At 37.4% G+C, this 23,963-nt stretch overlaps 1 protein-coding gene across 4 annotated transcripts; it reads right to left on the reverse strand.

Moving 5' to 3' along the window:
- Nucleotides 1-466: 466 nt before the first annotated feature.
- On the reverse strand, nt 467-23,151 carry LOC137580638 (arginine kinase 1). 4 transcript variants are annotated; one of them, XM_068294767.1, is made up of 5 exons: nt 22,995-23,151; nt 21,989-22,071; nt 18,990-19,086; nt 18,522-18,958; nt 467-1,956 (listed from the first exon to the last, which is right to left on the reverse strand). In XM_068294767.1, the coding sequence occupies exons 2-5, from the start codon at nt 22,030-22,032 to the stop codon at nt 873-875; spliced, it is 1,662 nt and encodes a 553-aa protein (XP_068150868.1). In that variant the 5' UTR covers nt 22,033-22,071; nt 22,995-23,151; the 3' UTR covers nt 467-872. The 4 variants fall into 4 exon arrangements, 3 of the variants coding, with proteins under 3 accessions (XP_068150868.1, XP_068150860.1, XP_068150853.1); XM_068294759.1 differs by lacking the exons at nt 21,989-22,071; nt 22,995-23,151 and having other exon boundaries at nt 18,522-19,025; XM_068294752.1 differs by lacking the exons at nt 18,522-18,958; nt 18,990-19,086; nt 21,989-22,071; nt 22,995-23,151 and adding an exon at nt 2,870-2,997.
- Between the last annotated feature and the right edge of the window lie 812 nt (nt 23,152-23,963).

A 23,963-nucleotide genomic window follows, 5' to 3' on the forward strand; every position in this document is an offset into this window, starting at 1 on the left:
TACTTGCTTCATTCTTTTTTGTGACACAACTCAGTTTAGGAACGAACATGTCATCCCTACATTAAGTATTAAGGAGCATTGTGCCGTTTAAATTGTCGTTTACGTTACAAACCGAAGTGATGGACAAGAATATAAAAGAGTGTCCGACTCCGACAACATTCCCTTATGCTAAACTGAACTTGTCTGTACATTCAAACTAATCACAATGTTCAAAAACACAAACACATAGCTTTGAATACAAAGCTCATAGGATTCAAATGGCTGTGAATCCGATATGAACATTTTTTAATATGAACTAAGCTCTAGACAAAAAAATGTATACACTTTTTGTTTTTAAAGTTAAAAAATAAAAAAAAAATTTTTTTTTTTTTTTATTTTAAATAAAAAAAAAAAAATTTACATTGTTTTGTTTTTTTATTTTTTATTAAGCAAATCGTGTTGTTTTTTTTTTTTAAATAGTTCTCCATTGTTGTTGTTGTTGTTACTGTGGATAGTAGTTCTGTGTTGTTGGTGTTGGCATTGCTAATTGTTGTTGTCGTTTTTAGGCCCATAATCCTCGCAACTCTCAAAGTATACGAAAATGCCGAAAGTTATCGCCAGTTTAGGGGACCGGACAACAAATATATTGAAGCGTCCACACACATTTCTACAAACTAAATAAATGTTTTGAAACTCGCAAACCGCCAAAACGCGACAAGGCGGACGAGTTGAAAGATTTCTACGTGTTGTTTTGTTTTATTTTTTTTCTTTTTTTGTTGTTGTTGCTGTTGTTGGACCTCGCTCCAACCGGACCATAGAGTGCTGAGAATGTTAAAAAGCTGCTGGCACGGCGGATAGAAGATGAATTGATGTTGTTTTTTTGGTCAAACAATTTACAAGCTCTTCTCTAGCTTGATCAGCTCGGCGATGCCATCGTACATCTCCTTGACGGCCTGGTATTCGGTGAGACCCATGCGACGCTTGTTGGAGATATCATAGACACCGCCCTCGGCTTCGGTGTGCTCACCGCGAGTGCCGCGGACCTGGAGGTTGTACTTGCCGGCGACCTCCTCCAACTTGGCCAAGTTGGCGGCCAGCTTGGGGACCTTAATGTGCACAGAGGCACGGATGGTGGTACCCAAATTGGTGGGGCAGAAAGTCAAGAAACCAAGACGATCATCGTGGCTGAAGGGCACACGCTTCTCAATCTCGTTGACAGCGTTGACCAGACGGCCATAGATCTGGCCAAGATCACCACCCTGCTGCATGGAGATGATACGCAAATGATCTTCCTCATTGCACCAGACCAAGAAGGTCTTGTTGTCATTGTGGTAGATACCACGACCGCTGGGCCAGAAGCGGCAAGCATTGGCGGCCTGCAGGAAACGATCGCCCTCCTTGAACAGGAAATGATCGTCGATCAACTGCTGCTGGACAGCCTTCTCCATGCCAGTCAATGGATAGAATTTGCCCTTCAGCTCACCCTCCAAACCGGACAGAGTGCTGCTGACCTTGCCTTCCATCTCCTTGTACTGGGCCTCGGTCAAGCAGGGGTTGAATGGATAACCCTGCATGGAGCGACCGCAACGGACACGAGTAGAGATCACATACTCGTTGGTTGGATCCACATTGCCGAAGGTCGACACATCACCGAAGTTGGAGGCTGGGTGCTTGTCGGTCTTCTTGAAGCCACCATGGTAGTCCTCAATGATGGGGTCGAACAGCTCAGCGAAGACGGTGTAGGCCTCAGCATCGGGAGCATAGATACCAACGCCGGAGTCGTGGTTCTCCAAACCGGACTGGATGACATCCAAAAGGGTCGACTTGAAGGTGGGGGTAACCTTGTTCTTCAAGTTGTCGAAGACTTCCTTGGTCAGGTACTTCTTCAACAGCGACTTGGAGTCGGAGGCGGCGAGCTTGGCATAGCCTTCTTCCAATTTAGCGAGAACAGCAGCGTCAACCATGGTGTCTTGTTTGCTGTAAATAATACAAAGAGAAAAAAATACATAGATATTTAGTAAGGGGCGTGGCAAAGGCAATATATTTTATTTATATATATGTATATATCTTTATTTGTTTTTTCAAATGCCCATTGCGGGCGCCTTCTCTCTCAATGGTGGCGCCTAAAAGTCGGCAATGTGCTTTTTTACGATTTGTGTTTCCTTAATTTCTTTGTTTTCTCTCTCTCTCTCTATCTCTCTGTTTCCCTTTTGTTTTTGTTTGTCCACGCAATTAGTTTTGGCTTATGCCTATACTCGACTTTGAAATGGCACGCGACACACAACCCATCTTCCCTTCATCAAGTCATTCCGTTTTCCTTCTCACTCTCTCTGTCTGTCAGTCTCTCTCTCTCTCTCTCTGAAGCGTCTTTCCCACCCATGTTTGGAGGACGATCCCAGCCTAGCTTAGTTTTCGGGTCCGTTTTTTTTTTTTTGGTTGATTTTTTTTTTGGTGGTTGCTTCTCCGGCTCTTTGGGGGTGGCTGGCTGACACAATACAAATATAAATTTTTGCCGGCTGCCGCTGAATGCGCAAAACCCGACTACGACCACAATGAGTACTCCAACTCCAAAACTTCATTCTGGCTGGTCGTCATGCGCACTAGATCGCTCAATGTATGTTAAGACCCGGCCCCGAGAGTCAGCAGCAGGATATGTTAGCAAAACGGGCGGTTTGCCGGACAACAGGACAGGCATTTCCCTGAGACCAGGGCAATAATAATTTTTTTATGGCATTTTATTTTTAGGCTTTAACGCACACACACACACATACACAACACGCATGACGTCAGTTTTTAGCTCCAAATGGTATGTGCAAACCCCTACAAAAAGGATACTCTAGGACCTATGCGAAAACAAAAAAAAGGACCCTCTCACGAATGAGATACACACCCATCATCTCCGGAAGATGCAGCTACAGCTGCAGTGCCATTGGGCTCACCGCCATTGGCTACCTCGCCCTCGATCACCTTCTCCTTTTTATCCTTAGAGGCACAAAGACCCATATTAATTTTTAATTTGTTTTGGTTTTTTGTTGTGTGGGGAAAGTTGGTGTTTTAGTGGGAGTGGTTGGGGGCAGGGGGAGATTTGTAAAATTTCAAAAAACGTTTAAAAATTTGGCGTTGGCTTGGTTTGTTTTTTTGGTCACAAAATTTTCTCTCAATTTGTTGTAAGTTGCGTTTCGTTTTTTGTTTTAGTTGGTTTTTTGTTTTTGTTATTTATGTTTTTTGTTTGTTTTTTTTTTTTGTGTATAAAAAAATTTGCAGGTAAAATGAAATCACAATATAGCTATACACACACACACATGCACACAGAGAAACACACACACAGACGCAGGAGACACACTCAAGAAGTTGACTCTTGGCTTGGCTTAATTTCTCTTTTTATTGCTTCTGATTATCTTTCTCCTTGCTTTGATTTTCGTTTTCTTGGTGGTTTTTTTTCCTTTTTGTCGGGTGATTGTTTAAATTTATTGATAAATTTTTTTTGGTGGGTATAAAAAAAAAAAGTTGAAGCGGACGCAAAAAAATTCGTTCGTTTGGTGCGAAATGGAGATCACACACGTTGTGTGGCTCTGTGTTTTGTGTGTTGAATTTTTTTTAGTGCTTGCTGCTGCCGCGCCCAAAAGTATACTACACTAAAACACAAACACTACGCAATGGCTATATTATTAAAAAGGGAGCAAAGAGGACGACTTGCTGACTGCTGCTCGGCTGGCTGACTGACTACTACTACTACAATTGCTGGCTTTAGTGGTCCTGGTCTGGTCTGGCTGCTGCTGCTTTTGCTCTTAGTGGCTCTGCAAATCTATTTTGCGCGCGCGTTTTTGCCGAGGATACGACTAGTGCGTGATGAAGGAACAAACTCAATCGGCAAATTGAAAGGAACTGTGAAACGGACAGCAGAGACGCACCCATTAGAGGGCAAAGCCGGCAAAGCCCGACAAGAGAATTCAGCACTCAAAGAACCAGAGAGAGAGAGAGCGCGTACAAAAGAGAGAGCGCGCCCTAATGCTTAGTTATGCTTGTGGTTGTTGATGGTGGTGGTGGGTGGTGGTTAGTGGGTTTCGGTTGGGTTTTTGATTGAGAAAGAGGTGTTGAGGGTTGAAAAAGCATTGCCTACCCGCAGGCGCCGGCGGCATTTTAGCTGCCGGATGGCCAGCAACATAATGCGGAAGGATATATTTATATGATGCGACCCACCACCACCACCACCACCACCAACACCATCAACATCAGAAGGAGCATGAGCAACAGCCAGACTCCCCCAGCAATTGCAACCCAAGTGGGTTTGCTGAATCAATAAAATTTATGGCACGCGACGGACATGGCAGCAACAGCAGCAGCTGGGAATTGTTGCGCCTGATGACGATGACGGTGACGATGACGATGCCGAAAGGCCGGGTAGAGCCCTGCAGGTTAAGCTGGCTTCAATGCCTCGCTGGATGTCTGACTGACTGGCCGGTCAAGTCACTTTCAAGTATCATGACTGGAGTGTGAAATGTGTTCTGGTAATGACATGAATGACTCCTTTCCCTACTCTTCACTTCCACTTTTCTCTTTCTCTCTCTTGCTCTCTCTCACCTTTCCCAGGACAAGGGACAAGTAAAAAAAAAAAAATAATCAATTACCCGGCAAATCGAAATCAAAGCAGCCTGTAAGTTTCCCAGGGCCAAAAGGGCATACGCACTTACATTTAATCCAATTTCAAAGCCAACCCAACCCAATTGGAACTAAACTAGTTGTTGCATGTGAAATTCCTATTAACCATTTGCAATTAGTCTTCACTTATTCATTTTCAATTGTTTAGTCTATGTCACTCAGCTTAGCATCTCAATTACTCAACAGCAACAGCAACAGCGAATGAATCGTGTATGAGTAATAGCCGGGATCAGTTTACATCATTGAAAGTAAATGTTGCCTTTTGAATTAGGTACCTGTGTACCCCCTGTATTTTCTCCTTCTCCGCCTACTGTTGCCATCTTCGTATATTGATTTTCTTTATGATTTGTGGAAAATTTTTTTCTTTTCTAAAGAGTCATATGAGTAAAACACCTCTATAAAGATAACAAACACAACCCACGAAACAACATTTGGATTTCGAGTGTATAATGGGGCGTTGGCATGATGATGAGAGGGAGGCCTAACACTTATTGTTAGTTTCCCCCAATCCCCACCCCCTGTTTTCTGCTTCAAAGATAATAAATATATGTATGCCAAATGGTTGACTTATTACCTACTACTCCTCTTAACTTGAAACTAATCAATTAACTCAAGTGGCTGATGGTGGTGCAAAACCTTCTTAAGATAGGCAGACGACAACGACAAAACCTACAGAAAAAGAACACAAGGAGGTGGTGAAGAAGAGGAGAGAAGACGACACAACCTATTTTTATACGATAAAACTCAAAGGCAAAAGCAAATCAAATTAAGTTGACTGATTTCATTATAATGACAATGAGATGATGATGTAGAGCGTGCAACAGGAGCAAGGACACGATTTAAGGGAGCAGCAGCAGCAGCAGCAACAAGAGCAACTCTTCTTCCTCTTCTTCAGGCTCAAGTTATTCGTGTCAGAGAGGTTAAGGGTAATAATTCCCTAATCATCACACACGCTTTTTTGCTGCTTCCTCTTTTTCTTTTTTTCTCTTAGCGGATTTTTGTCACACACTCACTCACACACACATGCACACAACACACTGAAAGAAAACGCGGGTATCTTCTCTTGCAAAACTTTTTTTTACTACTATTTAATAACTGCTCTAGATTGCAACCGTTAAGGCTCGACTACAATTTGCGAATGAATCCAACCACTACTACCAACAGCTGGAGAGCTGGACAAAAAAAAAAAAAAAATTATTACAAAAAACGCCAAATAGGCAACCCGAGAGAGAGAGAAAGAGAGCGAACAAGAGTTGAGTGGCAAATGGAGAGGGAAAGAGAGAAGTAGAGAGAGAGAGAGACAGGGGAAAAGAGCTACAGCTAAAGAGTTTGGGAATAACAGGGGAGTGAGTCAAGGAAGCGGGGAGTGCCGCCTGCCTGATAAGCTCGCTCTAAAAACTTTCGAGTTGCAATTCGCTGTTGATCATCTTCTCGAAATGGCTAAGAAGAACCTGGCAACTGGTCCCAGAGGCGCACCGGGGGCCATCTAAATGATAAGATAAAATCAGATGTGAGCAAACATCAATCATCTGGCCAAAAGAAGAAAAAAATACTGCTCTCCATATATCTAACTCAAATGAAAGTTGCTTTAAAAAAGAATTCAAGTCCAAGTTGCGCTTAGGTCATTCAACTTGTATTGGTTTTGGCTGCTTAGTTAGTTAATTGCATAAATCAAAAAAAAAAAAAAAAACATTGTGATTTTGGCCAAACGATTGCAACGCAACTGCAACAAATTGGCAGTTGCCAAAGCTCATTGAAAACAATGTGAAATGCATTTTGGGGGAAAATTGGCCGTCAGCAGGCAACCAACCAAACTATATAACTGGCCAAAAGAAAACATTCGAGACACTTGCAAACCGTGACATGTCGCGCACAGTCTCGAAATGTGGCCAAAAAGTTTTTGATACCACCAATAAGGCGTGGCATGCCAAATAAATTGATAATAAAATTGCTTAATGACGAAGGGAGAAACCCAAATTCACTTGAAAAACCAAAGTAAAGTAAAAGTATGAACTAATAAATTGTTATTTGGCCATCAAAAGCAATTGAAAATGGTTCTAAAGTTACCTAAAGTTAATCATGTTTCGCAATTTCATAGAATTTGCAATTGAAATGTGTTCGAAAACAAAACCCTAAAGGTTTGAAACTTGTTAAGTTTACGTTTTTTCTTTTTTAGCTTTATTGTTGAATCTTTTCAGTCCATTCTTTAGTCATTCCCGTATTCCGTCTTACACTTTTACAGCCCTTTCTATCCCCCCTCTCTTACTCAGTCTCAGTCTCCCTTTCGAAGTACTGAACACTTAAAAATAATAACCAAATTAAATGAGTAATTCGAGTGCCTTTAAAAAAAATAATAGAGCTTTAAGAGTATGAGATTCTTAGTTAGTTAATACACATTGATTTGTTCTTGGTTATTTGCTCATAGAGGTAGGCCTAGCAAATTTTCTTAATGTTAATTGAACCCGCCTCAGCCCTCCGACCACTATCTCAAATTCTACCCCTCTCTCTGCTCACTAGCCTTTTTCCCAATGTTTTGCTGCCGATTCGGATTCCCAGTAAACGCACTCAATTCGAGACAGAATGAAATAATAAACATAATTTCTGCAACTGACATGGTTTCGACATTAAGTTCTTATTAATAAAGGCTCATAAGGGTATTATTGTCAGGGTGGAGAGGGGGGGGAATGAGAATGAAGTAAATTGGGTTTAGAATGCCCGCATATTAATATAGAAATATATACATGGACATACAAATACACATTATAGTTGGTGTATTTTCAATTTTGTTGTTTCTTCGGTTCATTATATTTAATTTATCTCAGTTCATTCATTTCTTTCTATTGCCAGAGTAAGTAGTAGAGAGAAACAAGTATATTTGTTGTAATTAAATTAAAATTCTTTTTGGCAATCGTCAAAGCGACATCTCACACTCAATTAGGCAAACATATATGATATATCTTAATACTATATACCCGCAGCATATGCATATGTACATAGATACATACATACATACGTGTATATATATTCATATAGAATAAAGATGAACATCAAATGAAATACTTTTTCTGTTTTTCGCAGATCGACAAGAACAGACAGAAGAATTAAGCAAAATATGTATGTATATTTTTCATATTACCCCCGGATGTTGTTGATTTAAATTCTAAATTTTTGTGCCATCGTCTGGCAAGACAATCAACGAGGAAACGAGGAGAAGGCAGACAGAGAGTCAGACAGTTGGATGGATGCTTCAATAAAATTATTGCAAGGGTTAGACACTAAATTGCATCAGTTTGGCTGATTAACTGTACTAACATTTTTGCTCAGAGGCTAAAGCCGCTTCATAGAAGGGTGGGAAAAGAGAAAACAGTTAAGTTGAGTTAGCTTTCATGGAAAAGCTTCCTTTTGCAAGCTATTTTTGGTGAAAAGCTTTTAACTGATTGTGTCCCTCTGCTCTGTTGGTCCCAATGAATGTCAAACTGTATTTGGCAATTTCAAATCTGTCAAATTATTTGTTTGTTTTTGTTTACATATCGATTTGCCAATGTCGATTACATTAATTTCCTGCCGAAATTAGATCTCAATGGGGTGGGAGTGAGGCAGAAAGCTTGGAGAGACCTCGCCCAACCCCAAAAGCCAAGTTTGATTATGCAATTCCTGGCCTTTTGTTTGGACTCTAAAACTAAGGCGCGTTACCTTGTTAACTATGGGAAATTGGTTTTTCGTTTTTTCCAATCAAATGGCATTGTGACAAGTTAATAATAATGTGACCAAGCGCATCAGCTCTAACTACTTTTTTTTGTCACTCTCCTCCAAACAACATCACGGTGTAGTATTCAGTTTTCTGTGCTTTAATGGATTTCAATTGAATAATTAGCAACAACGTGCCACTAGCACAACAAAGGGAACTAGAGGAGAGAGAGAGAGCTAGCTGCGACCTGCCAGGCAAACAATTTGTACAACAAATTTGCGCGATTTATTTGTTTGACTATAACAACAAAAAAGGAAAAAAAAACTATAATATACAAAATAGTTTATATAGAATATATATGTACATACATATGTATGTATATACATCCATCCATATGTGCCTGATGATGGGTATATAGAATTTTCCTATACTAAACTTGTCAGCTGTTGATATAAATTATATGGTATCTCTCTTTCCCTCTAGGTGTTTATGTATGTATATACATTCATAGTTAGGTAGATAGGTAGGTGGGCCCACCACCACCACATACCATCCCCTAGCCAACGCCATCCGACCACACACCTCCTCCCTCCTTGCCTGTTTCTACTATTTATCCACAAATCTGTTCTTTTTTGGTATTTCGGTGTATTGTTTATTTGTCTTGGCGGGAGGATTTTCAGTGTTGTTCGTTGTATATTTATAGGCCAGCCGGTATTATATCAAATCCGATATCTGTAAACTAAATTTAGACTAATGGGCTAAAAAACAACAACAAAAGTTCAATCCAGTGAATGTCAAACTGTGGCCGCTCTTTTCTGCTGTGCTTATGCAATCTCATAGAAGTTGCATGAAAGTATACACACACACACACACACACACACAATTGTTTAATAAATTGAATATTTACAATATCTATTTGATGATAAGAGAAGCCAGAGGCAGAGGCAGAGCAATGTGATTATGTAATCAACATTTGGCATTGACCGCGAAAATATACTTTAAGACCTCGTCCACGGGGGACAAGTTAAGAAGTGAGAGAAGCCATTTAACTGTGCTCCTCTTTTTGTTTATCGGTTAACTACACATATTTTGGCTAGTTGAATGGGTGTAAAATGCTTGCTTCGCCATGTTATTATCTCTCTTTTTTGTTAACTTTTAGTTAGATAGAGATATCTCTATGCATGTGTGTGTGTGTGTGTGTTTGGTTGGTCTTTCTCCTCCTCCTCTTTAAGCCAATGAACGCTCTCGACCTTAAACTGTGCCGTGTCTCAATGCAATGCAGTTCATTAGCCAAATGCACTTGGCAAACGGTACAGTTTTCCTCTTCCTTTTTCGTTCATTGGCATTTGGCCGCAAAATATATTAAAAAAGAAAACCGAATGAAATTGCACAACAATTCGACAGACCGTGACACATACACACACACACACACACACACACACACAGTTATTGGCAGCGTCAGCAGCAGCAGCAGAGAGGGTTTAGGAGATGGGCAAAAACAAGTTTTGCAAAAAAAAAGAAAAAAATATATACATTCAAACTGCATTTTCAAACCATAAAAGTTTTGCCGGTAACCGGTTTCAACAATGCAAAAAAAAAAAAAAAACAATCAAATCACGCGCTTAAATTAAGAACTGCATTTCGGATGAGTCAATTTTTTTCATTTTTTTTTTTTTTTTTTTGCTTTTCCTTATTCACATGAAGCACAGCACAATTACTTTAAAAATTATTACCATTTAACAAAAAAAAAAAAAAACTATTTATTTATTAACAGAACCCCCCTAAACAGGAATAGAGAGAGGGAACAAAAAAAAAAAGAAGAAAATTCGCAAATGCCAACACTTTTTGTTCTATATAGGTTTTTGAAAATTATTTATACTTTTAGAGTGTTCACTTGATTTATAAATGTTTTTTTGACTTTAGATTTTAGATTTGGTTTTTATCTTTGGAGAACGGCTCACCTTTGCAACCGTAGAATTCAACGTCCAACGTTACAATGATCAGAGAACTCTGTTCTTTGCCTTAAGTGCAGTCGGTGCGGCGGCAGACAATGTGGTGGCCCGGCAGAGCAGCTGGCAGAGAGCGACGCCGACAGAGCGAGCGCACCCCTTCTTCTTTCACTTTCAAACTATACACACACACACACACGCCCATACACACAAACAGAGACGCGGCGACGGCAGAGAGCTCTCGCCCGAGCCCCAAAGTTATAATTTGCATTGGTATGTGTTATATTTGTGTGCCTGCGCCTCTCTATGTCTATGTGTGTGTGTGTGTGTGTGTGTTTGAGGCCTGCCTCCTGCTGATTGCTATAAGCTCTGAGCAGGCACATCCATCCACCCGACAAACAAACCACAACAACAACAAAAATAAAAACAACAACACATCAAAAAATTCCTTCAAATGTTACTCATGTTACTTCAACTTAGCCTCTACTATTCATAGGTACACACAATGGAGATGGAGGACTATATATAGGAATATAATTGGTTATATTCACAACCAAAATCTTGAAAATATTGAATATTCAATATTAGATAGAATTTGACATCTCTATTATTATTTAAATTTGCCTCTATATCACATATGTATGTATATTATTCATACGCCGAGTGGACCCGCAATTCAATTTGCATTTCAAGTCCCATAATTCCTTAGAAATCACAAAACTATGAACTAATTAGAACATTTGAACCAAGGACTCGTAGTAGAAGTCCTATATAGTAGTTCTCTGTGGTCCCTGGGTCCGAGTTTTGTCTGTCATATATGTACATATAAGGATTCATCATAAATTTTTCATATACCAGAAAGAAAAAGAAACGACATTTTAGGCGCAGTTATCTTTTCACAAGCAATTCGGTAGTAATAAAGTGAAATTCATACATTTATCTATACTTTCTTTATTTAATATTTCTCTTGACTAAAGTTACCTACCCCTACTTGAAGAGCATAAAACTTGTGAAATAAAACTGATAAATAATACCTTTATTGCGATTATATCATTAGTTTGTCTATGGCTTTTACCTCGAGATCCTTTGTATATCACAAATGAATTTCAAAGAAGGTCAGGCCCTGCACTTAAACTTTAGTTTTTTTTTAATGTTTTTCAAGCCTGACTGAATTTTTCCGATATATATTACATTGAGTGCAAGTATCAATGATGAATAACTATAAGTTTGGCTCTGGGGATACTACCTCGATATCATTTGCAACATTTTTGACATTTCGCCCTGAAACTAATAACAAGTCGGCGTCTATAGTTAACAGAAAGAGCAAAAAAAACTTAAAGAGGAATGCAAAATGGACATTTGTATTTGCCTTCTTATAAATATAAGCGAATCACTTGCATTTCAGTTACTTCAATGAAAAAATTTTCATTACTATTGCCTGTAGGCTATAGATATGTTAAATTTAAGCATATTATCAATGGAAATGCCTCATAATATGTAAAATTCAAAGTAGAAATGAAGAAACAGCAAAACAGAAGAAAAAAATATTGAAAATTTCAGACATACATATAATCTGGAAAGGATGTCGAAAAACTTATGACCTATTGAAAGTGGCAAGCGAAATTCCCGAAATGTGGGAGAGTACCAGTCAACAATTTAGGGCCAATCCTTTCATTATGCAAGGAAAACGTTTGGGAAAGTTTTGCTGGTGGAAAATCTACCACTAGCTACCACTGCCAATTGACGTAGGACGTGACGTATGACACTAACAAAAAGTAAGCTTTTTTATTCATAAAAGAGAGAAGGAGAGAGCGAACGACAGAGCATAAGAGAGAAAGAGAGAGCAAAAAGGCAGCGCACAAATACATTTACAGTAGAGGGAAAAGCTTTAGTAAATTGTTGGTGTCTGAGAAAAGGAAAGTGTTCAGCAAAACGCAAACAGCTAGAAAAATGCATTCGCCCAATGTATGTATGTACATAAGTATGTATGTGTGTGTGTGTGTTTGTACGTGTGGGTGGGAAAATGGGGAAAGAAGCAGATATGCGACTTTTTCTATAGGCTCCCGTTGCAGCGGATTTATATACAAATGTCTGCGAAAAAGGCACGATGCGGGATATATATACATACATACATATGAGTTCGCCTCTTTCTCTCTGTGTGTGTGTGTGTACCACAGCCCTGATGGGCTAGTATGGGGTGTGTGTGTGTTTGTGTCTGTGACACAGCAATACAAATTTAAAAAAATATTCCATTGCTTAATTATAAAAGACAAACCCTCATCATATCTGCAAACACATAACTGAACTGATACATACGAGTACTTGTATGTATGTATATATATACATATATATTTCGACATACATGTAGGTAAATTTGTATGTTCATATACATATGTAACTTAACGACAAACTGAGCAAAGCAAATCAAGATTTATAGTTCCCCTGGCGCAATTAGTTTCATGGGAAGTGCAAATATTTGAGATGATTCAATAAGCCAGAGCTTAAGCTGAGCATTTCACATTTAAGCTGGAGAATTATTCATGGATAAACAGATATGTATAACCCATGCATATGTACATATTAATAAATTGGGAATATGGCAGGTACATACATATATCTGTAGATATAATAAAAGAATATTTTGAAAATCTTGTTTTTTTTTTTTTTTTTGTTTTTGATATAAACACATAATAACAACAGCAACAACATCACCACCACACAAGGTTGCCATAAATTTTGGCACTAATACCACATACTAAGCTAATTTCACAAAAAAGATTCGAATTAAAATTTTCGAAATCTTAAAAATCTGGCATATGGTTATAACCTGATGATGTTAGCCAGAACAGACGCCAACCGACCAAATCTTACATATCCCCAACCATCAAATCAGTTAAAACTCAACTGGAATGGAGTATCAAAAATTCTTACTTCTAAATAAAGTTCTAAATAGTTTCAGACTACAGAAAATGCATATTTTCATTTGGAAATTATAGAAAGTGGTAAACACAACTAGATGGAAAAAGCTATTAAAAGCTGTTTACATTTTAAATCTAAGTTCGAAATTTAAGACATTTTTATCATCTCTATATGAAAGATTCTTGAACTTGATTTTGAATTCTCATTGAAACAACATAGATATTCATTTGCCTATTCACATATACATACATATGTAGATGAATATGTATAGATGTATGTATATGTACATATGTATATTGTCTATACATAACAGACACGTTTACTACATATCATTCGTAGCCATCGAACCAAACATATTCATTTGATATTTAAACTGAAAATTGAAGAAAATATTTGAACAGTTGCCAGAAGAAGAAAAATTTATGCAACACGCAGGCGGCGGCAACAAAAGAAGACAGGCAAACATCGAAAGATATAGGGATATATCTATGTATATATGTATACATGTTCATACATATATACTATATATATATGTATCTACTTTGTTTTCATACAACTTTTGCTTTTCTCAGGCCACACGAATTTTCCATTAGCTAACATCAAAATATATTAGAATATATACACATTTATTCTAATCATTTCAACAATAAAATTAGACAAAATTTAATAAAAAATATGATGATAAATTTTTTTTGTTAGCACTTCTGCTGGATGGTATGTGGGGGATGTGATGTGGGGGAAGAGAGAGCCTCTGCAAACGGGTGAGTGGAAAATGCGATGCGATTTATATAATCAAGAATTGTCGTCGCTGCTGCTGCTGCAGTAGAGATTTTTCTCCATCCACCTCTACATCCCACATCATCATCATCACGTACATTTTCGCATTTTCAATTTACTTGACTGCTAGATTCCTCTGCTACTGTCGCTTTTCCTGTCTGCCCGATTTGACGCCGAACGTCTGCTGCTGCTTTCATTTTCATTTTCAATTGCTCCCTGTCGAGTGCGAGTGGCGCTCTCTGCGCGTTGCGGTTACATAAGCGAATTCCCTGTGCAGCTTTCAGCGTCTTGTATAGGATTTCTCGTAGAACAATAGATATAATACCCAAATACCAAGTGGCAGGCAGAACTAAAAGCTATCCCCACATCCATTCACCCACCCTCAAAGACATTTATACTAGAAGGAATTAACCTTGAAAAAGTTGCTGCCTTTGCTTGCAAAGCAACAAAAACTTTTAGATGGAGAATAGTCCATACCCACAATTCATACTAGAGAGTAGTCAATCAGCAGATTTTTTGTTTTGTTTGTGCTTTTTGACATTTAGTTGAGAGAAAGCACTTAACATATAGAAGATGATATACAGAGATAATATATATGTACATATATAGATATATACATTTATACGACAGGGGGGCTCTTACCTAGTGACTAACAACAAACGTTCTATGTATAATGCAATTTACGTTTAGAGACATTTTCAGGTTAAAAAGTTTTACGGGTCATTTATAATTTTCGACAAAAGGCAGATGCATACATATATACAATATATGCATATAGCGAAATATGGAATGATATTATATTTATAGTTTGTATGTAATGTAAACCAACAGAATTTCATGGGTCTATCGATGACTGATCTTGAAGTCAATCAAAGTCTTACCAACCAATTTGGCTTTACATTTATATAGCTTTCGCATTTAGCAAAAAGTCTTTTGAATGGTTAACCAATCAAAAATGAATCGAAAATGGGATATAGTAATATCGAATCGTGATCATATAAGAATTGACTCTATTTCCCAATGACTTTTTTAAACAGAAAAAGGGTTGCTCTGGTCAGACTTTAATTGTATACAGATTCTCTAGACTTGCACGAGAATTGCCAGACGGAATATATCCATTTGATAGCACTTCCGAGTAGACACTCGTCAAAACAAATAGAATAGAGTATCACATAATAATTGAAAATACCAAGAAATTAAGCATATAAACATTTCGTAAAGCAAATCTGAAGTCATTAAGTAAGCCGACTAAATTAAAGTTTTGACTTTTGCATTTGTATGCATTCTCTACATTGTATGTCATTATGGGCATTGAAGGCTACGTTTATAAGTATATCATATCTATATGTATGTATATGTTTATGGAGTCCCTCCCCCTTTTCAATTTTTGTCTGTTATGAATGAAAGCAAAAAACACGCTAAACTTGTGCCTATTTCTAATTGCATAACATAACATTCTCACAATTTGTTTATGAAAACAAAGGTATTTAGTCATCTGAGGGTATGACTGACTGACTAACTGACTGACTGACTGGAGGAAGGCCAGCGCCAGAGCCAACGAAAAATGTTTGCTAATTTCAAGCCAAATATCAGAAAACGAAATAAAAAGCACAAAAAAGAAAAAAATATACACATATGAAAATAAATAGTGAGTAAAAACATTTGAAATATGTATTATTAATTAGTTCAATTTGCAGGCAGCGAAGCAAACCGAAACACTCATGAGTTTCCAGCTACCGGGCCAAGTCAATTAGATCGAAATTATCGACGCAACAATTGCAAATTGCTTTTGCCCCATTGAATCGGAATGGAAAGAATCTAAATGGCCAATAATTAGCCAAAATGAGACACATACATACAATTACACACACAGAGAGAGACATGCAACAAAGAAAGATTATACCAAGTTCATATGAGACTTGGTTGCAACATTAAAAACTTGTTGCATATACATAGATATGTACATAGTCATATGTATGTAAGTATGTATGTATATATGTACATTCATGTTCATATATGTATGTACATACATAGATTCTGAAAAGTTTTAGCGCGTGTTGTCAACTTTGCTTTTGTTTCCTAAACAATATTTTGGCACTACATCAAAAGCGAACGCTTGCCAAAATCAATTTTCGCCAAGAAGCGAATCAAGAAAAATAGAAAAAACCAAAAAAAAAGGGTATAAAACAAAGAAATAAATAAACTATAGAACATAATGCAATGACAAATGTAAAGAGACTTTTTTATGCTCTACTTTAAGAATAACTTTTTTTTTAAGTTTCTATATTAACTGTATATGTACATACGTACATACTATATAGTTAACCGATTTAAATTCCAAAAAATGCTATTCAAAAATTACAAAATTTAAAAAAACATTCCACAAATAACTTTTGGTCTAATATAGCTGTAAAATTTTAATTTTCCATACAAAAATACGTTCTGAATGCGTCTATTGGTATGCCCTTTTTAGACAAAGAGTATAACAAATCATGTACATACAATGACTCTATATAACTAACATCAAATGAGGCTTTAATATACATACATAAGTGGGGGAATTGCCAAAAAAAAGGAAAACTGAAGACCTTTGTCTATCAGGAAATGAACATTATGAAAGAACGATGCTTCTGCTGCAACATCAACGAAACAAAAAACTCAAAAGTCAAGCAATTAGAGATTAGGCATGACGCTAAGCGAAAATAGAATACTTGATGGGGGACTGCTGTTGGCTGATGTTGCATATAGCCAATTTGTTTGCTGCACCACAAAGATACAAAACACACAAAAGAGTATAAAATAAAATAAAAGGAAATGTAAGTTCGTGGACCAAAGCAACGACTGAAATTTCCAAATATATAAATAAACTTTGCATGGGGGAGATCATGTGACTGACGACGGCGACGACGACTCTCGCCTGGCCTGATGGCAGCCAGGCAATAGTGGCGGCGTCGTTGTCGTCGTCCACCATCATCATCTACCTTAGGCCGGGCCAAACATCATTTCATTTCCATTCCATTTTCCATTTTGCGTATTCTTAGGGCAATTTGCCAAAACGCAAAACAACAGACAAACAAAATATTGAAGAAAGCAATACTAATGTTGAATGATGGGGGCCGGCATCCTTGAACACCTGAGCAAGGACAAGTTGTTGCCCCTTTTTCTTTGTAGTTTCTTTCGTATATTTTCCTTCTTTTTTTTTTTTTTTTTTTTTTTTTTTGATTGTTTGTTGTGGGCATGGCTGTCAGAACACTTGTTCTCTATCTCTCCATTAATATTAATGGAAAATCAATTGTAAGCAATTACGGAAAATGAAGAGAAACAAAAAAAAAAAGTGTGAGTAAAACCCCACAGGCCCCATGACGATGACGGAGCGCACTTTATAAATAAACTGTAAACCGCAAATGCAGCAGAGGCAGCAAAAAAAAAAAAAAAAAAAAAACGAATCAACTAACCAATGTGTGAGCCGTCCGCCCAAGCACAGAACATGATACTAAAATAACATCACCAACAAAATAATTTTTGTCGCCGCCGACGCCGACGACACCATCTTCATGATCATAAGCATCGTCATGATGATGATCGTCTTGATTATAGTTGCCAGCAACAGCCACATGGCAACTATTTTCGACATCAGAGAAAGAAGTCAGTTGAGTGCAATGAACTCCTTTTGCTTTCATGGAATCAAATCAAGAGATGCGAAAATTTAATTTAAAGATGAAATTTCTTCATTGAAAAAGACAAAAGCTGTACCCAAAGAATCTTAATCTCAGGGAACAGATTAGTAGGTGGCTAGGTTATTATACGATGAGTGGTCCCTTCGAGAGCTAACTCAATAAAGCCTAAACCCTGAAGCCTCATTATCTAGGAGGAAGTCGCTAGTAATTATTTCTTTTTCGTATTGTATCTAATCTATATCGGCACCTATGTATGTTTATGTCTTTAGAGAAAACTTAAAGCAATCACTTCTTTGTAAGGCCGCAGTTACTAGACTGGTAGCCATTCATTTAAATCGGTTCAGGATTCCCATGCCGACCAAGACCACCCCTTAAAACACTAGTTACTACTGGTCTAGAGCTCCCCTTAAAATGCCTTTAACAGAATGGGTACAAGAATTTAAAAACTTATTTCCAAAGTCCTTATAAACTTGTATATAACCGTATAAATTATATTCTTCAGCGAATGTTTTAATGTTTAAAACACATAAGTTAAATGTTTCTTTCATACATACATATCTACGTACAATTGGCATTAAAAGTTTAAAAACAAAATTTTTGGCAATTTTGAAGAAGGAATGAATAAGAATATTCCTATTTTTTACGTAAGGACACTTAATGTATAGCCAATTTGATTTGGCCCTGAAAACGTTATAGGACATAATAGAATCAACTTTTTCTCTGTACCCATCTGTTCCCCGTCCTAAAGTTGTAAAGACTTCAGATAAACGCTCTTAATCTCAATCTCATGTAAATAATAATGAATAAAAGACAAACTATAAAATCAAAGGAAAAAATAAATGATAACGAAATGTAAAATAACCAACGACTTACCGTTCGCCAGCCTTCTGAGCCTCCTTGATGGACTGGACAAAGGCATTGGCCTCGCCCTTGATGAAATCATTACTGGCATCCTTAAGCTGTTCGATATCAACAACGGGAGCCTTTGGTCCTTGACTTTGGTCATCAAACAGACGTGTCTCCAGGTCCTGTGCTTGGCCATTTGTGGCGTTGCCATTGGTATTGGATTCGATCAACGATTTTGGCAATGGAATAGGCATGGTATCAGCAGTTTTCGGTGGACTAGGTTTAGGAGTGACAGGTGCAACTGGTTTTGATGGAACTGTTGGAGCTACCACAGGAGTCGGCTTTGCTGGAGCAGGAGCGGGAGCGGGTGTAGGCGCACTTGGTTTAACTGGAGCAACTACAGGAGCTGGAGTTGGAGGAGCTGCTGGCTTCGCCGCTGGAGTGGGTGTGGGAGCAGGAGCAGGCTTTGGTGACGGTGAAGGTTTCGATGCGGGCGCAGGGAGCAGCTGCTGGAACCGTAGGATTCGCTGGTTTATTGTCTAACGCTGGTGCAGCAGGCTTATTGGAGTTGAATAGCCAAGCCAAACGTTTTCTACGAAAATTATAATAAAGAACAGAACAGAAAAGAAAAAGAAACAAGAGAAAGCAAAAGAAAATCAACGAAATGAAAATAAAAACGAAGCAAAAAAAAAAAACTAATTAAAACTTAAAACTAATTCAAATGCAATTTAGGAACAACAAAAACCATGTAAAGTCAACTAAATTGCAATTTTTTTTCTCTCTCTCTATTATTTTCATTGTTTTATTTAGTTGCATAGAATTTTCTGGAATTCTCCATTCGACGTTCCCATTCGCCGCCGAAGCGTAGCGAGACGCCGCTGACAATGCGGCAAGAAGAAGCAGAGGATTACCTCTTTTTTGTTGTATTTTTTTTTTTTTTTTTTTTTGCACTTTTGTTTGCTAAAAGGCAACTTACCTTTGTGGTTTTAGGCTTTAACTAGTCCGATTAGTTGCAATTAATTGCTAATTTAGTTATAAATTATTAGAGTGAAATTGTATGGAAAAAAACTTTGACACGACGTTCAACGCTTTTCAGTTAGAAAGAAATGAGAGAGAACGAAAACGAAGCGTCAAAAGGAACAACGAAGGAAATTTCAAAAGGAACACCAATTCAGTGTTGCCATATCATCGGAAAATTGTCAAATTCAAATCGATTGTTTTGCCAGCTATGTAATTTCGATATTTTTGACCAAAGCTAGGGGTCACTGACCGTTAAACGACAATTTAAATCAAGAAATACACAGTCAGGATCGAAAACTATATAGTTTGTATATGTATATGCAAGAACAATTATATAAATTTCTTGCTAAATTTATTCAACTTGGAATACGAAATTTAAATTGATCTATGTATTTTACTGTTTTTCCTTCCTTATTTAAATATTGCGACCGTCCATGACTATCTGTTTCACTGGAGCAATAAGTTACTAAGAATATAGACAGGACATCAAATATTTCCTTTATTGGTAGTTCAAGAAAAGAAGTATCTGAGTGTAAATTAGAGTCGTGAAGGCCCAAAGACCAAACAAAATTTGTTCGAAAAGTACACATGTGCGTGTAGTATATTAAAGATCTTAGAAAGACTGTGATAAACTATTAAGCCGCCGAAAATGAATTATTTGTTTTTATTTCAAATATTTCTACATTTTTTTCAGAGAAAAAAAGCCGGTCTCTCTCATGGTTTCGTATTTCTCTTTTGACAAGTGGCAGAAGTGTTTGCGTTACTCACTTGTAATCTTGCTGATATGGCTAAAAAGTTCAGTTTTTTCTGTTTCAAGTAAAAAACAATAGCATTATGCTAGTCCGCAAAGTCAATGCAAGACATAGAGCTCACATATGTATGTGTATACATTAGTATAATGCCCCCATCGTGGGAATCGGACATAAACCTTTAATAGATTAGTCATCATGAATTGAAAGCAAACCCATACAAAAAAGTCATACGAAGAAATCATATGACTGTAAGATACTCTACTGAAAAACATATGTTAATCATCCCGACCTACCCTCATAATGGTCTCTGAATTCTAGTTTCAGCTATTTCGCACGTTTTGCCTTAACTTACAAATTTATAGGCGCAAAGTAACAAGATAAGAGTATCTAGTTACACATTGTGGCTTTATGTGGTCATAAGTTAGTAAGTGTGTACGTATGTATGTGTTGTCCATTGGCTACTTAGAACCCTAAGCCTCTATTTCCCCACTTTCCCCATTTGGTATTATCAGACAAATCCGTTGTGAGCAAGCCCTTCATTGTCACGTACGCCAAATGGCTAGCAAAAAAAAAAAAAAAAAAAAAAAACAGAATTGAGGAACCCGAGTTTCATGCGGTAATAGATAAGCAAACAAATATAATAAACGTATGTTACGCATACGCCCCATATTGCCGGCTATAGATGAGAATGGCCAAAACGAATGCCGTTTGCAAACCTTAATTATCACTTTCATTATTAAGCTAATTGCCAGCCGGCTAGATAGATAACAAACTGGCGAATTTGCGAATAATGACCAAGTGTGTATGTGTACATATGTGTGTGTGTGTGTGTGTGTGTGTTTGGGTGTATAAGTGAGTGATTGCACATATTGTAGATATCAATATTAGAAAGCCGGTTGTTGAGTTTGTATTTTATTGTTGCTATTTCTTTGCAACGACAGCGGAGGAAGAAGAAGCTCATCATGTGACTGAGACTAGATTTTTGTTAAATGCATGAAAATCTATTGTTACCTAGCGATTCCCAAACACACACACACACACACAATACACATACATACATATATCTATATAGAACGCGTGTGCAAAATGAAATTGAGGTTGATTGATTAGATTAGGTTTTGTGCAGTTTATACCAGTAGAGAGATTTATTGGAATTAGTTACGGCGATTACGGTGATTAACCACAAAAGAGTGGTTAACAATTGTTTAACAGCACTACATGTAAGTGTTGGCTAAGTAACTTTAAATAATATGTTTTCAAAACCACTTATCAATACTGTTGGTTTGGTTTCTAATAATTATAATTTATTATATCATTAGATCCTCAAGTTATTGGGTTTGGTTAGCCAATTACTTAAACCTTGTAAAAAAATCTTGAAATTGTGACTTGACATTGTGTTGGCCAAAGAATTGATTGTTATATCTCTAAATGCGTTTCTTCAATTATCCACAATTAGGGAAATTTCGTACTTTATAAATATTTTAAATACTTTACTGTTATGCAGTAAAAGTATTGCTCGCGCATAAAAAAAAAAAAAAAAAAAAAAAAATGTAGGGGCAAGAGTTTTTTAAAGAATTTTAACATTAAGAATGTTTATGAAATGTCCTAAAAACAATTCAACTTCAATTGGTTTTCTCTTCTTTTTGTTCTTTTTTCCTGTCAGCCCAAAAGTAGGCAACACCAATTTTAAGTTCAATGCTGCTCAAACTGTAATGCACTCACCGTATTTCGTCCACAGCAAAAGTTAAATACCACAAAGCGAACATGTTTGCTAGTTGTTGTTTTTTATTTTAGTTGTTGTTGTGCTGTAAGTTAAACAAAAAAATTAATTACAATTCCATTTATGAGCATATATCCATATATTATTTGTAAAACATGCGCTCAATTCAATTCGATAAATTCTCTCTCTGCCGCTCCCTCTCCCTCTCACTCTCCATCTCTGACCGTCAAAATTGACAATAGGTCGAATGGAAATGACATCGTTTCTGAGCCTTAATTACACTTTAAGGCCCAATGTAACTATTGCTAAGGTTCAGGTACAGACAATCATAGATCTCCCGGCCCCGTCATCGAACGAGAGTTGTTGTCAGATGGACGTATTATTCAATGTTTATTTATACACAATGCTCGCATGTGTGTGTTGTCTATGAGTGTGCTGGTTTTGCTTTCTTTTTCGGATTCTTTTCTCTAAATTGGCTAAGCCGAAATGCATTCACGTGAACGCCAAACGTCTGCAGTGTCTGGGCAAATGGCCAAGAAGATTGCCAACTTAAGATGTAAAATTTGAAATCAAAGTTCGCCTGCAAATGGCGCCTCGTCTGTATCCCAAAAAAATAAAGGAAAGGTATATATAGAAATTGATTTTCTCTAAGCGTGGTTGGTCTATTCTCTTTTCAATCATCGATAATTTATTATTTATTTATGTAATTTTATACAGATTTATACAAGAGACGGAAAGGCAAATGATTTGTCTCTTGGTTTCTCACACTCTCTCCTGTCTATTGTTGTTGTTAACTGTCTCTGTTTATTTTGCAAAACGCACGCGGCGTATGAGCAATGCGAGAACACACACATACACACACACAAACACATGCTCACCACACCCCCCGCTCATACACACACACGTACATACATACATACATACACACAGTTACGTCAGAATTTGCAGCGGGACACTCATAACATTTAAGGAGCTTGCAACACTTGCAACACTTTTCCGTCCACTCACCTTAGTTTTCTTGTTGTTGTTTTCAAGTGGGGCGTAAAAACTTTGTAGCAGTTTTCACACACACACACACACACACTCACACACGCAAAAAAGGTGGTAACAAGGACTCTTCCTTCTAGTCAATTAGGAATTGTATAGTAGGTTGTTAGTTGCTAGTAAAAAACAGTATCAAAAACAACACGAAAAAAAAATTCTTGATGAGTTGGTTTCGTTTAAATGCTAGTTTCAGAATTCAATTGTCGTTTAGTTTTCCTTTCGTTTGGGTTTCTCTAATTTTTGTCGAATATTCCAATTTAAAATTTTTTTTTTTTTTTTATTTTGGGTTTCCTTTCTTCTTTTTGGTTTCTTTGCTGTTGTATGCTTCTTCGAAATTTTTTTCAACTGTCGTGCGCTGTGCGAAAATCGACTACTCAACTGGCCCAAGCAATACTCAGGCACGACGACGACGACCAGACCAAACCAAAGAAAAAAAAAAAAAAAAAAAAAAAAAAAATGAAATAAATAAAGAGCAAGAGAGCGTAAGAGCAGTTGGGGCAGAGAGCGAGAGAAAACGCGCCGACGCCAAAGCCAAATGTTGCATTTTATAGAAGCTTTTCTCATGAGAAGAGATTCACCTCCAACATCCCCTGGCCGAATCCCCCGCCTCGCACTCCCCTCCACCATGGTGGCAAGTTTTGCGAAAGTGTATTATATTTGTATATATTTGTCACGTATAGTTCTCCGATATTGGTATATTACTCATAGTTGAAATGCTTACGTTATAGCCGGAGTATTTAAATCAATCAAGCTCTAAACGAAAAGGCTCTGCGGGCATTAAAAAGACCGCGCACCGAACAGTTTTAGAGTCACACAAACACCCTAAAATTCTGCTGTTTTGAATAGTTGCATTATGGCAAATTGGCCTTGGTCAAATCATTACTTGTTTACCTTTTTGTCTGACGTTCAAATGACCATAAACAAAACACACAC

This window comes from Drosophila tropicalis, unplaced genomic scaffold (assembly GCF_018151085.1).
Source record: "Drosophila tropicalis isolate 14030-0801.00 unplaced genomic scaffold, ASM1815108v1 contig_1190, whole genome shotgun sequence".
Taxonomy (NCBI): Eukaryota; Metazoa; Arthropoda; class Insecta; order Diptera; family Drosophilidae; genus Drosophila; species Drosophila tropicalis.